General features: G+C 43.4%; 1 protein-coding gene across 1 annotated transcript; it reads left to right on the forward strand.

The window, feature by feature from the left end:
• Positions 1–1,691: 1,691 nt before the first annotated feature.
• Positions 1,692–27,331, forward strand: tprn (taperin). Its single transcript, XM_084572283.1, has 4 exons — positions 1,692–4,025; positions 21,246–21,450; positions 22,710–22,828; positions 23,829–27,331. The coding sequence occupies exons 1-4, from the start codon at positions 1,839–1,841 to the stop codon at positions 23,889–23,891; spliced, it is 2,574 nt and encodes an 857-aa protein (XP_084428409.1). The 5' UTR covers positions 1,692–1,838; the 3' UTR covers positions 23,892–27,331.

The following is a 27,331-nucleotide window of genomic DNA, read 5'->3' on the forward strand; positions in this document are numbered from 1 at the left end:
TATAGCCAAATAATTTAGCCCAACACAGTAAATACATATTGCCTTCAATGTTTTTATGAGAAGCCTAATAATTGTCTAAATTTGTGCAGTTATTCTGTTACAAGAGCATTCTTAATTTTGTTTAATATTTTAATTAAATTTGAATTGTGCAAACAAATGAACAAAATACTGCAATCAAATCCACACAAGCAAAAACAGTAGGCTACAACCAAACTCAGTAACAAATGTCCTTGTGCAGGTTTGTGGTGGAACCTGCTCTTAATATATTTGATATAATTTTATATAATTTCGGCCAAATGCTGCTTCCTTTAGGGGTGTCACTCATAACTAGGTGTGCTCTCTTCCTCGCAGCTGTCTGCTGTCTTACTCAGTCAGCCACAGCTCTATCCCCTCTCTCTGATTTCACCTAATGGTATGATCCTCACATGTTATTGTCCACACCAAAGTTCCATCTCCGTCCTCACCCGAGCAGAGATGAACAAGCAAAAGCCAAAAAAAAAAAGTGGGGAGCCGGCTCTCATGGGAATCGGCTCTTCTGATTCACTACAAGCACCGGCTCTTAGAGCGGCTCTTTTGCGCATGACACATCAATAGTTCCCTGAAATATTCCATAGGCTGTTTACTTCCGTGTTCTCAGTGGCAGCTATTGTGCTTTATATTACCTCTTCCAAGCCTATGTCAAAGCGAAACCCTAAGTAGATATAAAGCGTTTAATCACTGTTTTCTTCCTCCTCGCTCGTTCTTAATTGTGGCTTGCCGGTAAATAATTTATGGCGTACAGTAATCTCTTGTAGTACCCAAGAATAGCCCTCTTAGTGCTGATTCATGTGCAGCAGCAGCACTTCAGATCATGTGCTTACTGCATCAGGATTATCGACAGGTGGCATCACCGGTAAATGCTGAATGAACAGCAGTCAGCCTTCACCCGGCCTTGGATTTTAGCACCCCAACAAACAGCGTGAGGTTACTTGTTTGCCTACTTTGTAAAATTTGTTGTAAAGTTACTGTGCGTGGAATGGAAAGGATAGATGAGTCAAAACCTAAAGTAAAAACAATAATGTAGACCAAAAATGATAGAATGATCTGGAACACTCGGACAGACCATGGGTAATAGATTAAAAACAAAAGAAGTCACTTTTCAGTAAAAAATAAAATAAAATAAAATAAAAATAAAGTTCGTAAGGGATTTTTCTTAGCAATATAAGAATGTGCAATGCAGTGCTTTACTATTATGGTCATTTCAAGGGGTTGATCTTGTAACTGATGTCGTCCTTATTGTCATTAAGTAATACGTCCTAATTAGTATTAAATATTAAATTGGGTAGTATGAATAGAACCAAAATTTACAACAAATATATATTTAATTATCAAATTTATGATTTATCCTCTGAGGATGTTAAATGGCAATAAAAAAAAAGAAAGGGGTGGGCTGCACGTGAACTCAACACTTTTGATTGACAGGCCTTCCCTTCCCAGTCAACAATAGAAACGGGAGTGGTTTGCGTCAATGTGCGGCGTTCTACAATAATTGAGTGGGCGTGTCTAGAAAGCGTAACGACCAATCAAGAAGCAGATGGGACCGCCGAAGCCGCTCGTGCTGCTGCGGAGGGGTTGGGCCGCGTTCAGGGGCTGTGGGGAGAAAGGGAGATAGACAGTGTGAAAGCAGAAGGAGACGGGAGAGAAAAAAGAGACGGTAGGGATGTGTGTGAGTGTGCGGTGATCGGTGCTGCAGGTACAGTCAGAGCCGGATACAGCTTTTACAGCCGCACCGGACCGCGGCGAAGACCGCCTCTGTGCCTGCCTTTCTCCTCTTCATTTCTTCCAAGCAACCCTCCGCAATGTCTGGCGGAGGAGAGGTACGCGTCCTCCGCCAAGAGGCCGGGCAAGAGAGCCCGAGGATGCCGGCCTGGAAGCGAGAAATCCTGGAGAGGAGGAAGGCGAAGGGCGGTGGGACTGGGGGAACCAGTACCCCGGAGCCTAGCCCCGTGGGTCCGGGCCTGCAGCGAGTAAACGGCGAGGTGACGGGAAATGTGAATGGCAGTAACAGCGGCGGTCCCAAAAGAGACAGCGGAGCGACCGGAGGGTCCGGGCGGAACTACACCATCACCACAGCCACTCAACACTTCTCGAACAACAAAGAGCCACGACCGACGACCACCGAGAGGACGACGCTGAGGGAGGACGGGAGACACGAGAGCTTGGTGCTGCAGGAAAGCCTGGGGCCGCTGGAGGAGAACCCGTTCATAAAGCTGGAGAAGGAGAGGAGGAAGCGGCAGGAGCCGAGCCGAGAGACCGCCGCTCGCCCGGTCCAGCACATCCTAGAGCTGTACGGCAGCGTCCCCGGTATACGGACTATCCGCGCGGAGAATATCATTATAATTGAGTCGGATCCTGATTACTTCCCGGAAGCTGGAGGTAAAGCAGGCTCCACATTTCAACAAAACGGCGTCAGTAGTTATAGCTCTTTGAACGACCTTCTGGACCGGAGAGGGAGTGCTGTTACGGAGATAAGAGCCAAGGAAGTGGTCATTTATGACACCACGTTAAGTAAGAGTGAGGAGAACTTGAGCACCCTGGGCCGCCCTGATCATGAGGTCCTCTATAATACATCTGAGAGTCAAGGTAGGGTTAGTCGAATCCTGCAGAAGTTTGACAGCAACTATGGTAAGCTGCAGAAGAAGTCCCACAGCACAGAGAACCTGCTGGACCTGGATTGTAGTGCCAGCAGCAGACCAAGACTCTGGCCCAAGCCACAGCCAGATCTGGTGCCAAAGCCCTGGCCGGGCCCATCGGTCAGCAGCCCGCGCAGCAGCCAGCCATCGTCACCAGTCTTCCAGAGCCCCCGGTCTTCCAAACCAAAGCCACAGCCCATTGTCTCAGATTTGGGCAGCCCCCAGCGTACCGCAGGTCCCCCACAGTCTGTGTCTTCCTACCGTCAGCGGTTTGAAGAAACCGGGGTCCACAGCACAGCTGTAACCCCCAGAGATGAACCAGACAGGGGGCCAAGCAAGCCTGCCAGAGATAGAGACTGGGAGTGCGCTGAGGTGCCCCCAAAACCTAAGGTGCCATGCTCTCCAGAGACCCGCCGTGCCCGTACTGAGTCTCCATCAAGCCCCATCTCATCTAAGGTGTTACGTTCCTCGCGTGACTTTGAGATCCGTCCCTCTCCGAAACCAGACCTTGCCCAAATTCCCGACGGGGACGCCCAGGCACGGGCCCTTGCAAATCTGCGTCTGCAGTCTCGAAACTCCTTCACAGTGATACCCAAGCGCCATCTTGCTGCCTCTTCTGCTACAAGCAGTCCGGTACCATCTAGCCCAGTCAAGTCTTCCCCAGCTCACAGGGTGGCAGAAATGCCCACACCAGGAGTGCCAACTTACCACACCCCTACTCTCACTCCAACATCCCCAAAGAGGAAAGAGGAGAAGATGAAGGTGGAAAGGGACGTGGAGAGAGTAGCAAGGACATCCAAGCCTGAACCATCTCCTACTGTTGCCCCAAGTCTTCCTCTTGTGACCCCTGAACCTTTGTCTCCATCCCCTGCTATCACCCCGGTTCCTTCAACTCCACCTGTCCTGGCTTCACTCCCCTCTTCTCCAGCTATCCCATCTTCACCCCTCTTGACTCCTGTCCCATCAGACTCCCCTGCCCTATCTACCATTTCCCCATCTCCAGAGAAACCTCCTGTGGATCAGCTGCCAATAACAAACATCGACGACATCGAGGTGGAACCCCCGCAGATTGTAACTATTCCCAGCCCCATGGTGCAGAAGAAGAAAGGGAACACCTTCACTGTGGTGCCTAAACCCCGGGTGGAGCCCGCCGCCCAGCTGAGTTCACCTGAGCCACGGCAAGAAGCCCCGAGTGAGGCCCCGCCAGGGTCCACACCCCCACAGGCCCCGTACGCTCAGCTGGGCTCCCTGCTGAAGAAGCGCTACCCTGCTGCGGAGGAGATCGAGGTCATTGGGGGTTATCTATCTTTGGAGAAGTCCTGCCTCACCAAGACGGGCTCCGCGGGCAAGAAGGTAAGAGCAAACACTCAGCCTAACCTTGTGGCTTTATTGACTTTGCAATTGTATTCTGAGTATGCACACACACAGAGTAATCAAACCATTCTGATTGTCAAAAATAGAGATTTAAGTATATGGTTTCCTTTTTTGATTGTCAGGATTTACTGTTTCCCTCTGTATATCCACGTAACATAAATAATGTAGTTTATTTGTTGCCCTCATATCTAGATCTTCCTTCTTCCGCGAAACTAAATAGGTCAAGTTTTTTACAATCTTAAACAGAACGTGTCAAGTCTTTGCACGAGGATCATCCAAGTTTCCTCTAATCTAAATTTAGCAGTCAAGTGTCACGCAGAAGCAGCTCTGTTTTCTGTTTTCTTTGCGTGGCTGTGCACCTGTCACTGGACTGTTCTCTAACCTCGGCACACTCTGGTCACCTGAGCTGCTTTTTTTTTTTTTTTTCTTTTTTTTCAAGCGCCGTTTCCAAATTCTGCTTAATCCTCGCAGCTATTTCCTTGTGTTTCAGTGTGAGCGAGTGTGTCTGTGTCCTCTAAACCTCCGAGTCCCACCGCTTGACCCGCTGCAGGCCTTGACGCCTAAGTGGATTAAAAGCATGTGTGTACACAGCCACTTGGAACGGCAGGCAGCTCTTTTTTTTCCCCCGTGGATTGGCGTCCCACAAAAGCATATTATTTGTCGCGGAGCGCATTATTGGGTTAGGTGGCCCTCCAAGCCTATTGACTGAACAATCTCATCAAGGCTGTATTCGATTCTCAGGATTTGGCAAATCTGGGCAGCTCCAGCCGCTCCTGGTGTTTGAGGAACAAATTTATTTTACAGTTTAATTCAGTTTTATGTTCGGAGCTGAGATATTCCCAGGCCTGGTCCTAAATCATAATTAAATGATAGCAGGGGGCGTGTTTGGGGCAAATCTTTGAATCGCAATTAGATATCTGCTGGTTGGCAAGCGAAGGGTCTTCTGTTTCATCCGTATTAGGGATTAATTAAATATCAGAGAATCTTTCTAATTAATTTTGCAAGGTGCTGCAGGCGGTTTACAGATTCTGCGTTGGTTCAGCGTGATGGTTTTTATGTTGCTCTGCTATCTGCAACGAAGCGAGAGAACACCTAATGTATCACACTTGTTTTATTGGCATCTTAGTGGTTTAGATGCTCAGGGCGTGCAGGATGTAACCTCAGCATCCTGGGCAGGAGTCCAGCCTGGTTATGTGCTATCCCTCACCCCTCCACTCAGTTAACGGCATTAAAAAAGAAAGCTGTTTAAGGATGGGTTCAGTTACATCACAACCCCAACCTTTCTGATCTACAAGGCGCCACATCGCCTCTAATTCTGAATACTTTGAGCCTTTTTGGCAGCTCTTCAATCTAGGCCGGTGTTACAGCTTCTCAGACGTTGGCCCGTGGCCCTGTTTCCTTGACCCGGTGTAATCCTCTGCTCTCCAAGTAAATCCAGCTGCCTCCAGCAAATAAATTTGCTCCACACAATATCGTCAAGTGGTGTTTATACTTCAATTTAATTGTCATTTCTTTAGCACGGGTAAAGAGGGTGTTTGGTTAATTGTCTTTCTGGTCATAAATATCCCTCGAATCTTTGGATTAAGCAGGGCTACATATTGAAACGTCACATGTCTTTCCTGTCTTCTCAGACCTAGTGATTCAAACCCACAATGAGAATTGGTAAATGTCTTTTCAGTAGACTTTTCTCCTCATGTCCCTGTAATTCAACATTGTATTTTTGGGCTCGCTGGAAACTCTGGGATGCTGACTACAAATTTAAAATTACTCTCTGTGGGTTTCCTCTTCATAATGACAGCCAGTCAGGCCACAGACCTGTCCATGTAACTTAGTCCTTGTGCCTTTTTGTGTTCTATTGCGTGCACATGTGCGTGTAGCTCACCACAGACCGTGGCAGCGACACATGAAACACATCCTGCCTTTTTGTCCTTGTCCCTCACAAACAAAATCTTCTTTTGTTGCCTGTCTGCTCTTCTTGGTCATCATCAAGGCCCAGATTATTTCTTCTTTTCTTTTCTGGGCAGGGCTGCGCAGGCAATTACAAAAGCATTGAGGCTTGGCCTTGCCTGTATAATTTGTGTGGAATTTTCGCTCGGTGCCTCTTCTGTGTGAGAGCAACCTCTGAGAATGGCCTCAGCTCAGCGTTCTGGTCTGGGATTGGGTTTTTTTTTTTGAACACTTTTTTTCCAGCAAACCATTTTTTACGAGGAGCTTGGCTGAAAAAGAATGTTCCATATGCACGTCAGGAGTTGAAAACTTGTCCAAAGCGGATCTTCAACTCTTCCTCTAGGTTTTCCAGAAATATTTCACTCTGTACCCTCTCTTTCTCATTCTGCATGTACACATTTCTAAACTCTATCAACCTTATAGGACGTTTTTGGACCACATCTAGCACAGGCTCTCCTGTAATCTCATTCCACTCTGCTTAGTTTTTCCCCTTTTACCCACAGTGCACTGCTTTATTCCTGTGCAGTGGTAGTTAATAAGGCCCATCCCTTTGCTTCTAGCTTCCTGTGATCTCCTCTCTGTTGGGGAAAGAATTGTGGAAGAGCTATGTAGGTCAAGTGCAGCTTCTTGTCCCACATCACTCCCACATTTGCATAAAATCGACTCAGGGTTTTTAGTGAAACACAGTCCAGGATTGACTCCATTTCCATTTGCAATTTAACTGGATTAGGCTCTTCTGATTTAGTGCAAAAGTGTCAGTTTTTGTTTTTAATTTCCTTGTAGTAGACTCTGCAGCTCTTTGCCTAGGAGAGACAAGAAACACGAGGGGACCGGGTGGTTTGTTTTTGAAGTCACTGCTCCCTATGACTGGTTATTATGGGAAAAAGGGAGATGGATCCAAGTGTTTTGTCAGCACAGCACCCAGAGCGAGAGGGAGAGAGAGGAAGAGAACACCCCGCCTTTTTCCAGTGTTCATAGTTTAGCGTATTCGCAGAGGAAACACTCAGATTGCTAACGTTTAAATCCCGGCAGCATGTTTGTGTGTAATTATGACCATACTGTCAACTTAATTATTCTTAGTGAAGAGGCTGGTGTGTTTGTTACTGAAAGGCATAATTGTTCAGAGGAATGGCTGTTATATTATAATGGTTTTGGTTTCTTTTCTATTAAATCGGCATTAGTTTAGTGTGCTTGCTTTGGTGTGTCAACTAGGACTAAGATCACTTCAGTATAGATCCAACTGGATTAGTGTAGTTTATTTGTGGTGCAAAGCAAAGTTTACCCACCACAGGGTTTTTAGTATATAATATAGATGGTAGAGTCTTTCAGAGTTAATACAGGAGTTGGAGTACTTTTAGTCCATTAGCTGCTGATGATGGGAAACTGGCTAGGAAGTGATCTCTGTAACCAGTGCTTCCCAACCAGCTGTGCCCTAGGTGTACTGCAATGATTAATGAAGGGTACCAGGACTGGGTAACGCTACTGATTTTGTGAGTCAGTTTGATTCTGATTCACAAGACCCTGATTTGATTTCAAAACTCTTTTGCTTAGTTACGAAAGAGATTTTCAGAAAACTAATGCCGTCATTGGTTTTGGATATTTCCCCACTAGTTTGCACATCTTGCGTATGGCTTTCCCTTTGTCCAACTCTTCTCTGTCGTCATAATTTTTAAAACCAATTTCAGTCCTTGACGGTGCAAGACCTTGCGAGACTAGTCACGGCGAAACCAGTCTCTTAGGGTTTCTAACGAGAGCAAGCAGGAAATGGCACATATTTAGAAAAAAAATAATAAATGATCCGAGAATGTTTTGAATCAATATTGGATCTTTAAAATTAAGATCGATTTGATTTGGAAAAACTATATTTTTTAAAACCCAGCCCTAAGGGGTACCTATTTTGGCATAGAAAGTAGTGGGATCCTGAGCTATATTTATACCATTTGACCTTAGCGAGCATTTGCGTTAATCTAATGGGCATATGGATGTATGTTAGACCTAAAAGCTCAGGAACCACTGTCCTAAGTGATCAAACTACCAATTATCAAACAAGATAATTTGGTAAGCATAAAAATGTAAAAATGAATGTGCCTATGGGACACATGGGAGCAGGGTTTTTAGCTGACACATCAGTGAGTAAGTCGAGCTGCAACCTTGGGTAATAACACTCAAGACAATTAAACAATTATTACTTTGTGATCCGTATATGACACTCTAATGGAAGAATAAACTCGTACAGTCTTTTACTGCTTTGCCACATAGTTCTGATGCTGGAGAATGACATTACCGGTTCGGCAGGTAACTTATCACCTGTAACGCCACGTTTAAACCTCTTGGTTGGATTGTTTGTTTGAAGTTCGTGTCAGACCTTGACCAAAGAGTGTTACAGTGCAAACAAACTTAATCTGAAAACAATTGGCATGTCAAAAATGACATGCTTTCCTCTCAACCTCATCAGAGGCATTTATGTTTTGCAGCAGCGGGTACATTCCTCCGTGCAAGAAGTACCTTTCCTTCATCGGAGTTCAGAGAACCCATTGTCTTGTCCATGCGGTTAAATGTCACGCATGTGGTGTTTTAAAAATAACCACGTTTAAATGGTTAAAAGCTCTCTGTAACACAGGAAGGCCAATGAAAGGGCACACTCCTACATTTACATTGTGCTCCTGGACTACAGGTGTGAAAGTCCATTGTGTTTAATTATTTACCACCCAGCAGACATTCCCCATCTCTCTTCCCTTACACTTCCTGAAAACCCAGCACCCCCTTGCATAAATAAAATGCCCTATAAAGTTCTCGGGCACACCTGTTTGTAAAGAAATTTTGAGTTACGCTGCCTCGTCGCTTAAAGAAAGAAAATCTGTCGCATGGAACTCCACTTCCTCTCAACTATGACACTGCAAAGAGGATCAAGATGGGGCTTGGAAGGAAGCAAAAGGGGAGTGTTCAGGCTAAATAAATTCTTAAAGTTGATGTTTAACATTATCAGGTGTCTGTTTTATGACGTCTGGAACAGATCTCAGATGCAGTTAAATGTGTCATTTGTCATCGCAAAGTAGCAGGTGAAGATTCAAACAAAAAACAACACAGCTTTCTAAACTTTTTAGCAAATAGTAATTTACTTACGCATCCAGAAGGTGCTGAACAGTATTCGTTTGCTCAACCAACTCCTAGGGAAAAAACATCTGGCTGTTTATCTGCCGAAACATTAAAGTTGCGGGCTTTCAAAAACAAAAAATGAGCTAAAATAGGCCTAAACAAAGAGGAACTGCAGCGTCGGGTAATATTTCTCCGCTGGCTTGTCTCCGCTGAGCGACCTCTGTTATTTGGCACAAATATAAAATACCAGTTAGTGCAGCTTTAAATAAGTTACAACTACTTATAAATCTATATCACTGCCCTGAATGAGCCTTTAGGATGCTTACAGAGGATGAGCATGTGAATCATAAGCTACAATGAAAGATTAAAGTTCAAAATGCAATATAATAAACTGATTGCAGTAGTGGCCTGGATCTAGTTGCTATTACCTTACTTCCTGTTGTTCAACACTGAGCTAATGCATGCCTCAGTGATCTGCCCATGCCTCAGAAATATCTGTTACTATTAAATAACCTTATGAGTCAGGTGTGTAACTCCTGTCTTAAACAGTGAGAAAGATACATGAATGTTCTTGATACACAACGGCACCTGCAGCTTTAGAAAACCCGTCAAAATGACTTCATCTCACAGTCTCTCACAGTCTGCCACAGTCTGTAAGGTGCTAGTTCTAGGTTGGTTTTTTTTTTTTCAATGATATCACAGATGCTGCAAATATGGTTTCCTCTCAAGAGGCTTGTCATTTATTCCGAGGGCTCTGTGGCTGCAGGATGTGGACAAACACCCTCGCTCACTGACTCACACACACACACACACACGCATACGCACATATGCGCAAACACGCAGCCATGCTTGATTTCTGCATAGACAGAATTCACCCTCACAGGTTTCGCCACACAGCCCTCAGGCACATGTGCAACCCTGCAAAGTTGGTGTAATTAGAATTCAGCCAGCAAAGTCCCACTATCATAGTCATGTTTAATTCAGTGTGTGTGTGTGTGTAGAGTGTGTGAGCAAGAAGCTGAAGAGACTAAAAGCTCACCGAGACGGGGCTTTCTGAAAGTTTATAAAAAGAAACGGAGTGGGTGATGGGAAAGGAGCAGCTAGAGGCCAGTAAACTCCCCCCCCCCCACACACACACACACACACACACCACCACCACCATTATGTCCTTTGACATACATCATTTCTTTGATTATACTGATTATGTTTTATTATTGATTGTTATTTTTGTAAAACCTGCCCAGCTGTCGTGACGGCTGAACACATCCACTTCATAGAATACGAATGCAAAACACTTCTGGGAGTGTATGTAATGCTTTTTGTGCCTAATGTAAATTTTATTCAAACACGCCCTCGATGGAAGCCTTTTATAATAATCCACCTTAATGTTTTATGGTTAATGTGTTCGTGTCCCAAATGTGAGGGGCGCAGTATGTAAATTACGTCTCCGTTGTCGTTTCTGCGCAGTCTGTTTGCAGGAGTCACTGGTGCTCCTCGTGGTTTGTGCTCCTGTTTACCCCGCTAAAAGCTGTCTGTCTTGCAGCCTTGTTCGTCTTTCTCCGTCTCCCATCTCCACTCTCCCGTTTCCCTCCCCGTCACATATCCATGGCGCCTGTCGCCGGGGCAACGCGAGCCGCGGCCATTCTATCCTGTCATTAGGATCCTAGGATAAGGACACTCACTCTCTCTGTCTCTCGCACGCAGACGCATTTTTACGTCAGGGCTGATGTTGCAGATTCTGTAATTGGCGGGTAGGTAGCAGTCGCGAGGAGCATCTTGACCTGATAAAAGACCCACATGGCCTAATAAAGATGTTTAAAGGGCAAGCATGTTCTGTAATCCACAAACTCAAATCACTGTTTTTGTGGGTGGAGACCCAGACAGCTCAGCTCCCTGATGTTTTGAAGAGGCTGAGATCAGTTCTGTACAGGTGCCCAAACACTTTTCATCTCCCTTGTCTGTGGAACGTTTCTCCTGGGCACCATGTTGTTTTTAAGGCCAGTATCTGTATCTGGCCATGTTACAGAATATGGTCTTTGGTGGACAGACTATGAAGTAACAACATTGATTGTACAATGCATCACTCAGGCATCACATTATGACCACCTTCCTAATATTGTGTAGGTCTCCCTTGTGCCTCCAAAACAGTTGTGACTCATCAGAGAATGGACATGGGCCTTCTGAGGGTGTCCTGTGGTGTCTGGCAACAGAATGTTGTTAGTGGGGGCCTTTGGGTCCTATAGGTTGGGGCCTCTGTGGATCATCCCACAGATACAGTTTGGAATCTAGTGAATTTGGAGGTCAGTGTTTCTGTGTGTGTGACTGTGTCAGGCTGGGGATGGCTGCTGCCATCAAGGAGTGTCATTGCTATGGGGTGGGGGTGCCTGGTCTGGTCTAGGTGCGTGGTACAAGTCTGTGTAACATCCACATGAATGCCAGGTCCAAAGGTTTCCCAGCAGAATATTGAGTGGTCACAAGGTGGTCAATGGTATTTACTTCACTTGTCAGGAAACAATTCTAGAAGCTGTTGGGGCCCTGTAGGCACACATTAGACTTAGTCACTGACAACAGAGATGGACACACTGCTCTGCTAGCTGTTAACTAATGTTAGAGAAAGAACAAACTTAATAATGTGATGCTAGTTTTTTTTTTTTTTTTTTTTTTTAACATCTAGAGAAATTTATTTTATGACGGGATTGAAATTGAGTGTGCAGAGTTATGCCAGGTAGGGGCCCATTAGGGAGGTCTCCAACTGTCACTGAAAACTTGGTACATTGCCACTGTTGTAGTTTAAAGTTTTGTCAGCCTCAAAGGGCTCTCTACTGGCCTGGGAGCCAAAATCCCTTGCCTGCCTTGCCTGCTGACAAGCTGTCTTTTGTATTTGTTCACTGCAGCGTCTTATCAGCTGAAATGTACTCAAGATGGTGTATGTGTGATAAGTGCATGATATGCAATGTATCAATCTGTCAGGGTTTACTTGGAATTGGCACTCATGTAAAAAGCGATACAACATCAACGTGTTCATTTTTGAATATACATGCTAAATTATTCCTAGAATTTATTCACAAACTGGATTCACTGGATCAGGGTACCCTTTAGCTTGCATGCTGGGAATTGGATCCATGTTTCATATCCGTGGGTTCAGTGAAGAGTTTAGTACAGACGTGTTTAGCTTAGCACAAAGACCGCAATCAGTTTTTCAACACTCTACAACTCGTATTTATACTGCATTTTGTATATTTTAGAAATAAAAGTGTGCTTCTTTTGTGATGGATACGCGTATGACTCACGAGCCCTGCACGACCTGAGCAAAATGCAATGTGAAACAACATATTACAAGGACATATGAGCTGACAAACCAACACTGCAGTGTGCCCACTCTGTTTTTGCTCTTCTGTTATTTCTAACCTCACCACAGAATCGACTATAATTAATCTATGGTTAGCTGACTGTTAGTTTCACCTGCCTAAATAGTGTCAATGCACGACCAGTGTATGCAGGGCTTTATGTGATGGGTCATATGTTCGCATGAGTGTGAATCCTCAGTAGACATGAATAGAGATACTGGCAATAAAGACCAAAATTATGAATATATTTCAGCATGGAGGTCTGTGCAGACTTGACTCGCTTCCAGGAACCTCAGCTGGCTTTATTTTTCAGCCCTAGAGGTGGCAGCTTGGGATATGAACTCCCACATTTTTCTAGGGATCAATTAAAGGATTGTTGTAATGAACCAAAGTAATTGTCATTGTTTAATTTAACCCTGATACCACCTTTTAAAAGAAAAAAGAATAGATAAATAAATGTAATGAAATCAAAAACACCCAAGGGTTTTGAATTAGATTCAGATCTTTGACCGATCCTACATAATAAAGTGGTGTGTGGCATCCCATCCCATCCTTTGTCCTGATAGCGGCTTTCCAGACACACCCGACCATCGGTACTTTCACATGAGAGTCCATAAATGACCTTTTATGTATTTACGCCCTAAACGCTCCCGCAATGACACTGTGTGTGTGTGTATATAAGGAGGTGATTCTTGATTGATTTCGATCTCCACCCTGCTCGTGTCGTTTTACATTTAGTGTGTGTGCATTGATATTAGTGTGCCATATCAGCAAAAAAATTCTTAGATGGCACAGGATGATCCATTACTTCTCCATTGTTGAGGGGCAGGGCTATAAGGGCTAACTGATACAGAGAATTTTGGGAAATGTGTTTCCTCTCCCATCTCATCGCTTATCAGTTCGATATTCCATATGCACTCATACTCACACAAGCCTACAAAAGGCATACTATTACAACTGTGAGTCATGAAATCATGTAAATGTAAATACAGATTTTTTTGCATTCGACACTGCTCGCTGCCTACAGCAGCCTGAGCTGACAGCACTAGCTCCACCACCTACACACGCCTATGAGTTTCCACAGCTGTAACCGTGTTTTCATACTCAATCACTGACGGCTGTAGCACTTGAAGCTCACCTACACAAAAGCATGTAGAATCCACTTCAGAGATTACAGCTCCAAGGACTTTCTGTAGGTGTACTGTGGTCTTGGCTCTTACCTTTTACCTTTGACTTAAGTATTTCACTCGTAGCCTAGAGGTTTGATATTTGGATCGGAGCTGGATCCATGCATCCATCAAGGTGTTTTGTTTGCCATCTCTCTTGTAGGCTCATTGAAGTACTTGTCTGCTTAGGCGTGTCTTATTAGTAACTGGATGCTGTTGGCATTCAGCTCAATTACTCATAATTACTGCTTAGAGATACAATAGCTTTGATGTAACAACATAGCAGTTGCACTGAAAAGGACATCGTGCTGTATGTCATTGTAGCTGTAGCTGTTGTCTTATTTCACAAGTTTCTCTGTATATGCTCATAAATAGGACGTTCTGTGTTTTTAGAAATATAAATGAAACTAAAAACATTTTGCTTGAGCTTTTGCTCAAATTATGACATGGAGACAATCTCAGTTTGAGTTGTCGAGGTGTTTCGCAGGTACGTGATCAGTCCTTTCAGTCCAACAGTCCGTTCACGTTCACTGTATTTTGTAGAGGAGTAAATCACAGTGTAGAACATGTGAAATCCAAACAGCAGCCTCGTGGCTGAAAACGTAAGTCAACGTGGAATTGCAGTTCCTCGGATGCCACTTGAGGCTGTCCCGTAAAGTGAGTCAATCCCTGTAGATCTCAGACGTCCAGTGAATAGCTGTCTGCCTTGGTGTCTCCAGCTTCGCCCTGTTTTGAATTGAAACTGCTGAAACCGTTCAGGAAACCTATGGGTGACATCACAGGCAGTCTGTCCATCCTTATAGTCAGTATTTTTTTAGTTTAGTGTTTGTTTTTTTAATAGGGTTTGCAATGTTGCTAAGCTACACTAAATATGTGAAGAGGCTATTTGAACATAGAGAGACAAAAGGTTTTTTTCTATGTGGAGAAATAAAAGCATGTCCCAGAGTGTCATAGATATTTGATATACTTTATGGGTGCAACTCTTAGTTGTTTAGTGGGAGAGTTTGAGGTTGATAAAGGACATAATAGAAAAATAGATAAAAGAAAGAATTTGAAATGTGACATGAATACCGTGCCTGTCTCATGATTAATGATGGAACCACCACTTTGTGTGCTCTTAAATGAGTTTGTCTACTTCCTTCTAGTTGTCCTAATCTCCCGCAACGGTGGAGCGGTTTACACCACAGGCCTTGTTTGAGCACATATAGGCTTTGTTATCCCTCTCATCAGGCACTAATACAGCTGCAGCTAAACTCTTCAGCCGGTTCAATGTGGTGCTGTTCTAATATTATCTACCTGGCTGGAGATTAGCTGTAATCAGGCGCCTGGTCAACCTGCACCCAGCAGCTACACATCTTTCCTCTGTCTTGTGGACTTTACCACGCCACGGAATAGTTGATGCATGTGTTTGCACAGACCAAAGATATGGGATGCTTTTCTACGCACGAGCAGGTGCACAGTCAATACCAACAGACACCACGCCCTGTGCCTCCTGGTAACACCAAAATAAATATAGAGGAGGAGATACACACCCAGTGAGATGTACGTTACGTAAATTTCACGCCCATATGGCTGCTACATTTACAATAGAACTGAGTTACTGTGTTGGAGCTCTACTGTAACTCAGCAGATTTTGAGTTCAGCCCCATCATCAGTGCCAGGGAGCTCTGTGTCCATTCAGCGGGAGCCACTTTTCACCAAAACGAGGACACGCCATGCTGGGTGGCCTGGAAAAAGTCCCTGGCACCGCTCCCTTCTCACTTATTGGCCAAAGCACATTCATGAAGACATAATCTTATCTGCTGCCTCTCCTCTTCCTCTGTTAATCCCTTCTTCTTTTGTCCGTCTTCTTCTTTGTCCATTTGTGCCTCATAAAGTATACAGCAACAAAAAAAACAATGCAGTTGGTGATAAATATTATTTAGTCAGCTCAGCGTCCTCCCGTGTGTGATGTCTCCGTCTGGTTTTGTTAAAGCCTCAGTTGGAGCTCTGGACTTGCCACGCAATCACGCTTGTAAGGAGTCCGGATCATTTCGTATTCGCTCTCAAAACCCTTCTTTTTTTTTTCCCAGAGCAAAAAATAAATAAAAGATCTGCTGATGAAATGATTGAGGTTTCTCCCTGAACAGTCTGGTTGTGGTGGACGGATTTCTCTTTGTCCTTTTTTTTTTTCTTTCAAATGTTCTCTTACATTTTCATGTATTCAGCTTTTCTTTTAGCTGCTTTTTGATGTAAAATAGAGAAATTACATTTGCACAGAAAGAAAATCCAGAACCACATTTTTAACTCAGTGCTTCGGAGTTCAGGTCAATAAGTAACTTTGCTTATAGTAAACAGGGTTAAACCTTTGCGCTCAAGATCCAGAGAGAAAAAGTGAAAGTACCTCAGCTTCTTAGAACATTTACTTGCCACAATTCAATTCAAGATTTCCTTCTAAAACTCATTTGCTGTGTTGTCTGGTCGCAGGTCAACAGTCCGAACCCAAATGACCTCTTTAGTTTTTGACACGTTTCAGTTTTTTATCAGATTATCTTCAATGATTAGTGTCTTTCTAAAGACTATAATTTATCTTGAGATGACGTATAAGGGCATCAGCTTCTCACACTTTCATGCACACATACTGCAATACTGAGTGACTCAGTGATAAATATAAAGGAAAGTCAGAATAAGACAAGAATTTTAAGAGTCTGTCGATTCGCCAGCCTCCTGCTTGAGCACCCTGTTGTGAACAAAAAGAACAGCAGACTGAGTCTGAGTCTGGCCCTGTTCGGCCTGTCCCACAGCCTGAGGACACAGGACAAATCACTTCTGCCTCCATGATGCAGGCTTTTATCGTAGAAAAAAAAAAGACCCCTGACTAGCTTCAGCAAGACTGAGAGAGGTCCCTAAATAAAGCTCCGCTCTTTATTAACAATGTCTTCGTTTCTCTTTTTCTCCTGACTTGGATCAGTTCTTCAGCAGGTCAGAGAGAGGACATTAAGTGTTGCAGGTTAGTCTCATATAACGACGGTCTCGTGTGAGGAGAGTGTCAGGAGGACAGACAAAAAGAAAAGCAGCAAAAGACAGTGAAAGAGGAAGCGAGCCCAGCGGCTAGCCTGATTTATTGATGCCTCTTGCTTTTGGCATCCAGAAACTTCCTCTAAGACAGGATGCCAGTTTAGGAGCTTTTTTTGTTTTTTTGTGGCGTAAGATTTTACATAGGAACTAAAAAAAGTTTCTAAAAATAAGGGCTGTCTGGGACTGAGGGCCCTGTTAGAGATTGTAACCTTGTGTCAAATGACTATGCATACACAGACTTTGATTGTCACTGTGGATCGTGCGTTTACTTCTGCTGAATACTAATATTTTCTCCTCCTGGCTGTTAGAGAGAAACGGTAATGAAAAGATGTTGAGTTGAAAATGTCAGGATTTCCCTTTTTACCCAGACTATCTGTGTACATTTCTAATCTTCTCAGAGCTTTTATCATATATTTTAGGTTTTTATGTCATCTCAATTTTACAAACAGCAGAACAGGAATAGAATTTATTTAATTGATATTTTTCCTGGAAAGTATTTGACATTGGATAATATACACTCATCAGCCATAAAACATTGGTCATAATCACTGGTCAAGTGAATAACACTTTCTTATCACGCTGTGATAGCACCTGTCAGTGGGTGGGATATGATAGGAAGGAAGTGAATATTTTGTGTTGATATGTTAGACGTAGGAAAGACGGACAAATGTATGAGTATGAGTCAGAGAATCTCCAGAGCTACATCTCTTATGAGGTGTTCCCAGTCTCCAGAGTACTTCTAATGAACTTTGATGGTGGATGGGCATGTTGTTCTGAAACCACAATTCCACAATCTCTGACGTGTTGAGATATCTGCATGGGAAAGTGATCGTGGTGTCTCGGTGTCCCCGTTATAAGATCACTGTTTATGTCAATACGTCCAAAGGACTATAAATATTCTGTGTTCAAAAGTGGTCCAAGGAAGGAACAGTGATGAACAATGGACAAGGACCTTTTACCTCACCGTTGGTTAGTTTTAATGTTGTGGCAGATTGGTGTAAATAGGTAATTCATTCACTTGCAAAGGTTCGGACTGAACAGCAAAACGCCCACACTGCAATGTGACATAAATACCAATGTGATAGGTCATTATTTTTTATGTGTGTTTTATGAGTCCGAGTCAGATACTAACGAATAAACAAATCGTAAATCATCAGAACAAGATCTGGTCCTGTAGAGATAAATGGAGAAGCTGTTTAAACGTTCATTACGCAGACCCAAATCTGTAGACTCTGATTCTTCATCTGTCATCTTTCAACCCTTGTGGGTCTTCAATGTATAGACTATAAAGCGCTATTGTTGATCGCCATCTTTTCTCTATAGTCAAAAAAAAGTCTTAGTCTAAAATCCTGTACATCTTCTTGAGTCTATACCTTGTGTGTGTAACATAAATACACTGATCAGGCATAACATTATGACCACCTTCATTATATTGTGTTGGTCTCCCTTGTGCCTCTAAAACAGTTGTGACTCATCAGAGAATGGACATGGTCCTTCTGAGGGTGTCCTGTGGTGTCTGACAACAGAATGTTGTTAGTCGGTTCCTTTGAATCCTATGAGTTGAGGGGAGGGGCCTCTGTGAATCATCCCACAGATACTTGATCAGTTTAGGATCTAGTGAATTTGGAGGCCAGGTCAACACCTTGTGCTGTTCTTCATGTTTTTTGAGTTGTTCCTAAACCGTTTTCGTGACATCTTGAATGTCAGCTTTCGCCATTGGTGTGTGAGTTTGAATAGGCGAATGGGAAACATTTTACATTGAGTACCTCTTAGGTAGAAAAGCGCTGTAAACAGTTAATTCCGACTATTTACCATTTGTAATCCATAGACCTTTGTCCATAATCACTAGACCCTCCTTGTAAATCTGTACGCCCCCTTTCTGAAATTCTTGACCCTTGCTCATGAGACTGTCGTCTGTGTAGATCCTCTTGATCTTTCTTGAGAGTTTCAGTCTACAAACTCTTTCTTTGAATCTAGTGACCTTTGCTCAGGACCTATCTTAGAAGGCCATAAAACCCTTGCACGTCAAATCTAAATATACACGCTTAGTAACCGATCGAAAGTCAAACAGAATCCTTAGAGCACTTAATCTAAGTTCTAAAGATCTATTTTCTTGAATGTGTAGTACGAGCCTTGTTTAAACTACAGACCTGAATCTATAAACCATTGGGAGCCTTAAGTAATCAGGTCACAGCCTGGTGTGCATATTTACATGAATGTTAAAATGCTATTATTAGTTATTCCAACTTCCGTTTTTGAGGAAGTAATTTGAATCGTGCAGTATAACAATGTGTTTTATAAAATGCACTAGAAGAGTCGAGCTTCATTCAGTAATTTATTTTTTCTCTACTGTAGTAAAAAGAGTTGTTGCAGTAGCTACCTGAATGGTTTGAGAAACACTGAGAACTACTGCAGTGCTTTTGGCAACTTGAAGGGTCCTCCAAAGGACAATGGGATGTCTTAGACGTCAAGATTACTACCATCTTTCTGACGTGAACATATCTCACGTCCCAAGTCTCTACTGTCACAGAACTCACTGTGATGACAAAGATGGATCGCGGAGAGGCAGATTAAGAATATGGAATAAGCCAGAGGTTTTGCAACGCAGGTTAACCGTGAACTTTAAATACTCTTCTTGAGTCGTTGCTGGCTTATGGCCTTGTGAAAGAGATTACGGCAGATTTAAATCACGGCCTACAGAGTAGATGGAGCCAGGTACAGCACGTCAAGAGCAGTCAGCTGACAACCTCGGGGAAGATATAGTCACAGATGAACCTGCTCTTTCGTACGTGTGTGTGTGTGTGTGTGTATCAGCTGTGATCTCCATGGCAACGCAGGAGGAAAAATAAAATCTTTTTGAGTATGCATCGCCTACATGTGGCCAGAAGACCGAAATAGTAACCTATTATAAACCATTTATAGTCTGCCATGTTAAAACCATAACCCTTGGATTTGTGAGTGTCAAAAAAAAATGTGTTGGCTTCACTGCTGAATTAAATCATGGGAAAATAGATTTCCTTTGCATAATGTCATGGCTGAGAAAGTAAAAGGGTGAAAGCCATCAAAAAGGAGTCACTTGTTGCAGCTCTTCAGTTTTTGCACACACTGACAGCAAGCAGCATGACTGCAGCAGTGAGTGGCCGTTCCTCCTCCAAGATGTCTCCTATGAGAATAAGTGCTCTCTGACAGCTAAAACCACAGAGGTCTCTGGCTGCGCCGTCGCCTTTCATGTTGCATTACACGGCGTGGGAAAGTGCACGGGCCCGGTCTCGCCCCACGGAACCATGTTTGCAGACCGCTGAAGCGTCGCCAGGCGCACGTGTCTTGCAGCAAAACGCCCTGAGGCGATCAATCACAGGACCCCTCAGCTCCTGCGAGGCTGCCACCTGTCCCACTTAGAGGACACACAAAGTACAGCACATGCTGCCACGGACGCGCCTAAACAAACCGCAGCTGGCTCTCTGAGAATCCCAATTAACAGCCCGGTTGAATAAGTTATGAGGCGGCTGATTGGTGTTGACCTAAACTGGCGTTGGTGCACTGTCAGCAAAGGAATAGGCGATATTATCACGCAGCCATAAGGAAGTAACAACCTGTTAATGCTAACTGCGCCCATAAAGTGCAGCGCCCTTGAAGGAGTGTCGGTATTAGGTTAAATCTGTGCTTTGAAAAGATACTTTCAAATGTTGGCCCACGGCTGTAAAGTCTGTCCTCTGCTCCAGCCAGTTCAGAGAGCAAACAGTCAACAGCGGGTGGATTGTTTTCATGGCAAACAAATCAGGGTGTGAACAAAGACGTGTTCTGGGGGTTAGGATCAAAATGAAAATCTGAACTCATACTTAATTTGATTTTCATGCGACCGTAGAATAATATCACTTGGACTTGGGTCTTACCTGTTTTTATTAGAGTGCCATTCAATCCTGAAACATGAACAGAGGGCATTGTGGGAAATGCTCCACTCAAGATGTGAGAACAATTGTACATAAAAAAGAAATCATTCAGTATTCACGTACTAGAAGTCTTTTAGTGATATTTCATGGTCTTTGTCAGCAGATGGAGTTTGCTCTGTCGTCATGGCGATAGCTCAGGTGCTGTCACATGACTTACTGCAGGTATGAAATGTCAGCCACATGGTAACGGCCATCTATGTATGGGTGTGACGTAGTATAATGATAGACCTTGTGAAGAGTGGCCCTTTGCGAAAACAGTAGTTTCCATCAGACAGATATCCATCTATCTCCTTTTTTTCTTTTTGCCAGAAAGCTAGCTTTTTTTTTTTTTTTTTGAGATATTCAGTCCAAATCAGGACCAGGAAAATGTCCAAGTTTACCAAGCACAGTCAACATTTACTGGCTCATGCCTGGTGACTGCTGTTATTTTCTTTATATCAGTGCCAGTGAATTACAAAGGAAACGCAAAGCCAGGGGAAGTCAGCGTCTGTGTGTACTTAAAACATGAATGGAACGATTATATCTTTCACCCACATGTGTGGCTTCTTTATCAATGAGGAACAGGAGAAATGGAACGCCGATGCCGATTCGAAGCAAGTTTAACCATAACCCCGTCGTTCTCTGCTCCTCTTCCAGCTCAAGATCTCCTTCAACGAGTCCAGCCTCCAGAGTACGTACGAGTATCCGTCGGAGAGCAGCGTGTGGGACAGCGGGGAGGAGGAGGAGGAGGAGGAGGAGGAGGACGATAAGGTGGGGGACGAGCAGCCGAGCATGGTGGGGCGCATCCACATCCCTCGAGTCAGTTTAACCGGCTCGCCCTCCCACGCCACCAACAGCAACGGTGAGTCCACGTGAAGCAGTAAACGGGATGTAGGTGTCCAGTTTTCGCTCGTGCAGTTACTGGTCGCACCGCCTGTGAAAGATATAGCTCCACCTCCAGACTCTCATGCTCCCCGAAGGATGTGTCATTAAACAACTGGTAGCCTTCAGACCTGTTGCTATTCCATAACAAATATCTTATCAATATTTTGAAAGTCACGGGATGAATCCTAATATTTTGGTTTGTGTCTTCATGTATATAAGACAAAAATTACAAAAATTGTCTGGTAGTTTTGTCGTCAGAGCACATTCATGCCCCTCAGAGGACGAACTATTAGGAATTGAAATTGAATGAATGAACTAAAGTGAAATGCGTAAATACTTGAACCTGAAAGGAAAGTAGGCCATCTTGTTTATGCAATAGTCAAATTAGGATAAACAGAGGCGCAACAGTTATATAATGTCTCGTAGCAGAGCTTCTCTACCCGCTGCTATTTCATGTTTCTCAAACGAAGCTCCTTTAGGGAATAATCCACACAACCAGCCACTGATGACCAAGTAAACATGTTTGTGAGGCAGTTCTGAATACGTCTCCACCCTCTGAAGTGTTTTGCAGTGTATATATGTGAGGGTGAAGCGTTCTCGGACAGCTCATCTGACTGTATTATTCATGCTCCGTTTACAAATGGACGCTGCGCCTTATGAGGCTTTTAATGTCTCACTTAAGCTGGGGCTGTGGTCTAGTTTTGCGGTGTTTTTAAATGTATTTTTCATTGAGTTCAGCCCTGGTTCCTCTTCCCCACTGTTTGGGTCATGGAAAATGCCCGTAATTGTAGTCATGAACTTTATGTAACAGTGTGATTTGCTCGCCCATAAAGAAACAAACTGTAAATAGTAAATAGAATGAGATAAATGGAAAAAAATAAGAGTCATGTGTAAGGGGGACATTTTTTCCTCATGTTAAATTAAAATACTATTAAATATATGATCAAGTAATTGTCACTACCCTCATTTGTATTGTTAGTGGTGATAAGTACGGTGACAGAGCCCCCTACTGGACAAACTGTTAACTGCGTCTGAATGCTGTAAACTTGTGGTCCATTCATTTTATTTCCTCAATAAAAAGCTTCCAAATCATCAGCCTGTGTGCACGTACCACAAATTGAATCTCACTCGCGTGTATTTCTTTATGTATTTAATAAGGACAGAAACACATTTAAACATCTAAAGATTCAAATGCCATTAAATCCTTGACGTGTTGCGTCTTTTTCTCGCCTGCAGACCTTTCCAGCTACATTCCCAAGCACTCCGTAGACTTCAACGCATGGCAGGAACACAAACACGCCGACGCCGCCTACCAGGAAGACTCCACCTCCCAGCAGATGACGGAGGACGTCATGGTGAGAGGAAACGCCTCCATTCATCACACTTGAAGCTGTTTAAACACGGTGTATACACAGTTTATGGTTTGGAGTCCAGTGACAGATGTGACGGCCTTTACACTGGGCGGTCCCAGTGTTAACAGCCACAAAACTCAAAGATAATCAGTTTACAGCACATAAAACTGTGAAAAGTAGTTTCCTTTACATCTGAACCAGAAACTTAACGACTCTTATTCAGTTCCCATCTTATGTTGCTTAATTATGGATTGAGTCTGTAAAGGTGGGGCCTTAATTCTGACTTTTGGTTTAAAATTTCCAACTATCAACAAAGATGCCTTTACATGACTGACTCAAATTCAGAAAAAAATTTATTAGGCACGCCTGGACAGTCTAGTCTAACGCCATACAGGCATTGAAGACCAGATTTAGTCGAATTCACGTCTGTGTTTTAGTTTTGAGTTAACAGTTAGCTGCTGCATTTATATGGACACAAATATTCCATTAATAATCAGAATAGAAATGCTTCATTTAACCTCCTCAGTCAGAACAGGCTGACCTGATCTGAAGGGATTTTCCATCAGATCGTGAGGAGACCTTTGATATTAACGCAGAATCGCACTTGAACCAATCGCTTCCCTCTGGTTGGAACAAATAAGTTCTTTCTTCGCTTGTTTGGCCCCGCTTGGGGTAAGACGTCACGTTAATGAGTTTCCAAGAGGGACAGAAACATGGAGGTTGCAAAACAACCAGCTGTTCAAGCAAGAGCTGGAACCAATGTGGGAACCACATTTGAATACATTTTTCCATCTCAAATACATTTCTGTTCTACGGAGCAAATTTAATGTCATTAATGCCGTCAATCTGCAAATGAATTGTGTACGTGGTCATATTATTTGAATTGACGCGAAGGTAATAAAAAGCAAGTCTTGTGGGTAATCATGTGTCCAGGATGTTAAAATAAAAAACAAATCAGCAGAAGAACCTATGTCCAACACCACGACTTGTCCTTTCTCCTCAGCTCACACCAGCAGACAGCTCGTCCCTGTCCGACTACAGCAGCGAGCCGGCGCTTTACTTCTGATCAGTCCGTCCAATCAGCTGTACAGTAGCATCACACCCGTGGGACCAGACAGCAGCCAGAGCCCAGAGGGAGCCTGAACTGCCTCCACCACCTCTACACTCCAGCCGACGATAAGCACATCTAACAGGAAACTCTGGCTTATTTTTTATTTTTTTTCTTTTCGTATGTTTTGAGCGATTTTCCTGCCACGGTACCACCAAAACGCCACGTTGTCATCTGCACACGAGAGCAGAAGAGCTTTTCGCCAGGTGGCTGGTGATCCATTCCCAAATCCCAAAAGCAGCTGGACTGTCTTGCCCGTCTGATCCTGGACAGTTGATCTGTCAGCTCCCCTCCTCGCCCTCCTCGCCCAGAGATCTGACAGAACCTCCCTCCTCACAACCTCCAGAAGATGTTTGGCGTCCTTCCCGCTTCCTCTGAGTCTCTGATAATTTTGTTTTGGAAGGGAGGCCGCCAGCGTCCGTGTGCAGATATCGCCATGGTGACGGAGTTCAGTGTTAGCATGGAAACATGTCTTTAGGACTTTCTCCAGAGACGTTAAGACCTGGATTACACGTCCGCTTGCATACAGTAGATCAAAGGCAGATCTGAACACACGCAAAAAGAAAAAAAAAAAAATGGTAAAAGGGTGCCACAATTGTAGTTTTCTTTATTTTTTTGTTTTTGTACCTGCATGTTTTTGTTTCTTTTTTTATTTCAGCCAACACCTTGGTTGGCCCTCTTTTGCTGTAAAGCTTCTGTATGCCTTTTTAGGTTTTGTACGTTTTCTGGCAAACTATGCTGTGAGCTGCTGGACGTCCAGGAGAAAGTGTCTAATGGCAACGCGCCCCTTCTCTTCTTTGTGACGAGGGAGGAAACATATGCACCCCGAGGAGGATTTCTGTCGATCAGTAGCAACTTTTCTTATATCACATGCTTGAAAAAGTGACCTTGGCCAATAATGTCTGTACGTCCATAACGCTGGTGACAAACGAAATCATCACACTGTAGAATGTTTCTGTGTATCTTACTCTTATCAAGGTATCCGTCACCTTTCTCTGGCTTCTTGTGTATTTATTCCAGCGTAACATTTGCATGTCTGAAACCTGCTCATGTACAAAAACGTTTATTTTTTTTCTTTCATTTGTATAGACATTTGCTGGTGTGGAAGGAACCGGAGGATTGTTTTTATGCTTTTCCAATCGGACCTCATGTACTTTTGACATTCCACAGAGAGAGAGAGAGAGAGAGCGAGAGAGAGAGAGAGAGAGAGAGGAGCCGGTTCATTGAAGGCGACAAGCGATTTCGATCGTTCATAAAACGGCACGATTGTGAGAACGAATGCAAGATTGTGTGTGAGTTTTTTTAATTAAGATTTTTTTAATATGCAAGATTTTTTTCTTTTTAATTTTTTTTTACTCGTAATGCCAACTGATTAAAGTGTTGCTGTAATGGCCTCACATTCATTCTTTATGTCCAGGATCGACCCTTCGGCCAGTATTGTTGTACAGTTTTCCTCCATATTTTAAGAATATCCCTCATTGCTGTCGTTTCAGTTTTTATTTGTTTTGTTTTTTGTTTTTCCTTTTCTCTGATCTGATGAAATCTGCTCAGTCCTCGTGGTTGGATCTTGCTGTTAGGAGACGAGACGTTTAGTCTTCGTCCGATGGATTTAGGAGTTCTTTGTGTCGTCAGGAGTCTTGGATGTTAAATGTCTTTGCACTGTCATGCTTTTTAGCTTTGTTTTGCACCTCATGAGGAAATAGCTGAGTAGGCGACAGAGGAAATGTGCACTTAAAAGAACGAGGAGCCTAGTTGAAGAGTTTTGTTTCAAAGTAAAAGCCTCTACTATAAAACCACTAAGTCAGACACAGTAGATGAGGTAGAGTTCTGATCTCTATTGATGCTTCTCAATCGACATGAAGGAAATTTGAAGAGCTCTTCAACTGCATATGATGAATGCACTGCCGATGAATGCCATGTCCACTTTTTATGTTTATGTTTTGCTACAGCCTTGCATCTAAAGTCTAATGATTGTTGGCCTCGTCACTGTGACCACAAACAGCAGCCCGAGTGCAGGTTCCCACACAGGTCCAGGGCTTCATCCTGGTCCCAAATTACCGATCTGATTTGACAGCAACGGTTTGCAGGTTTTAGCTCATTTACTACGAGCTGCTTCTGCTTGATGTTTCTGCTGAAGAACAAGGCTTCTGTCTTAGAAGTCTGATTGTATTTTAAGCCTCTGCAGATGTCCACTCATATTTCAGTGAATTTCATTGCTCCTAAGTCCTCCAGGGTTTTCATTTAAAACACCAAAACGATACCTTTGTCTACTTTTCTCTGCAAAGATTAAATATATGATTTTGTTCTTTTGGTTAAACTTCTTGAGTTAAATTATTCTACAAGAAGAAGCCAAACAAAATCATGACTGGACGAATTGCAAACGGTTAACTACAAATCTGATCTGCACTCAATACCTGTAGCATTAGTGTTCAGGTTCAACGTGGTCTTCTCATGCAGACACTTCCAGTGATCATGATTAGGGGTGTTAAATTCTGAGACGATGCCAGTGGGTTTGGTTTATTTATTTTGGTTTTGTGCCAGAGAAACAACTATGGTAACTTCTTCAGAGTCCTTCATCACAGTATTAATGAGAACAAACTTTCAGACCAAACCTTATTTCAGATAACAAAGTCTTTTTAGCCTGCTATACTGGTACCACTATACAGATTACTAGAAATTATTACTACTTCTATATACCCAACATAATTACATTTGCAGAACAAATGTATTTATATGTTAAGGTGATAAGAGAACAACATAAATAGGGCTGACTGGAAGTGAATGGACATCTGTATGCATCTAAATACAGCACAAATCAGAATGGAGTTAAAACTACCAAAAGCACCGGTGCTCTTTATCTGGATCTGGGACCAAACAACGTCCTGCTTAGACCTGCTGTGGAGCTAATGGTCACATGACTCGCCTGTGGATCCATCTGTGGTAACTGCTGCCTTTGTTGACCAAAACCCCAAAGAGGTTGCCTGCTCTTTGTGGGGATCTCTTCGCTCTCCGTCTTTCTGGGAACTTGAAGAACCAAAAGAGGTAGAATGAATCGTGGTAAACTTCACTGATCGTCTTAAACGACACCAGCAAGGACTTTTCTGATGTCCATTACCGGGGACACGCGACTTGGCGCGCCTGAAGTGAACGCGTCGTCTCTCAATGCTGTGTTTTCCCCCCATCGGTTTACTCCTGTTGCAAAGTGAGCAGTTTGTGTTGGTCACGCTGTAGCGACTCTGTGGTAGAAGCTCCATCTTGTTTCTTTATCATTTGTTTTCCCCCCTCTGTAAATCTACATCGCAGCAGATGTGCTTACTGTAAAGTTATTGTCAATGATTTGGGCAAGTAAAAAAAGTGATGTCATACTTGTATAAATGAAAGCTCAATAAATAGAAGAC

This window comes from Chelon labrosus (assembly GCF_963514085.1).
Source record: "Chelon labrosus genome assembly, chromosome: 22".
Classification (NCBI taxonomy): domain Eukaryota; kingdom Metazoa; phylum Chordata; class Actinopteri; order Mugiliformes; family Mugilidae; genus Chelon; species Chelon labrosus.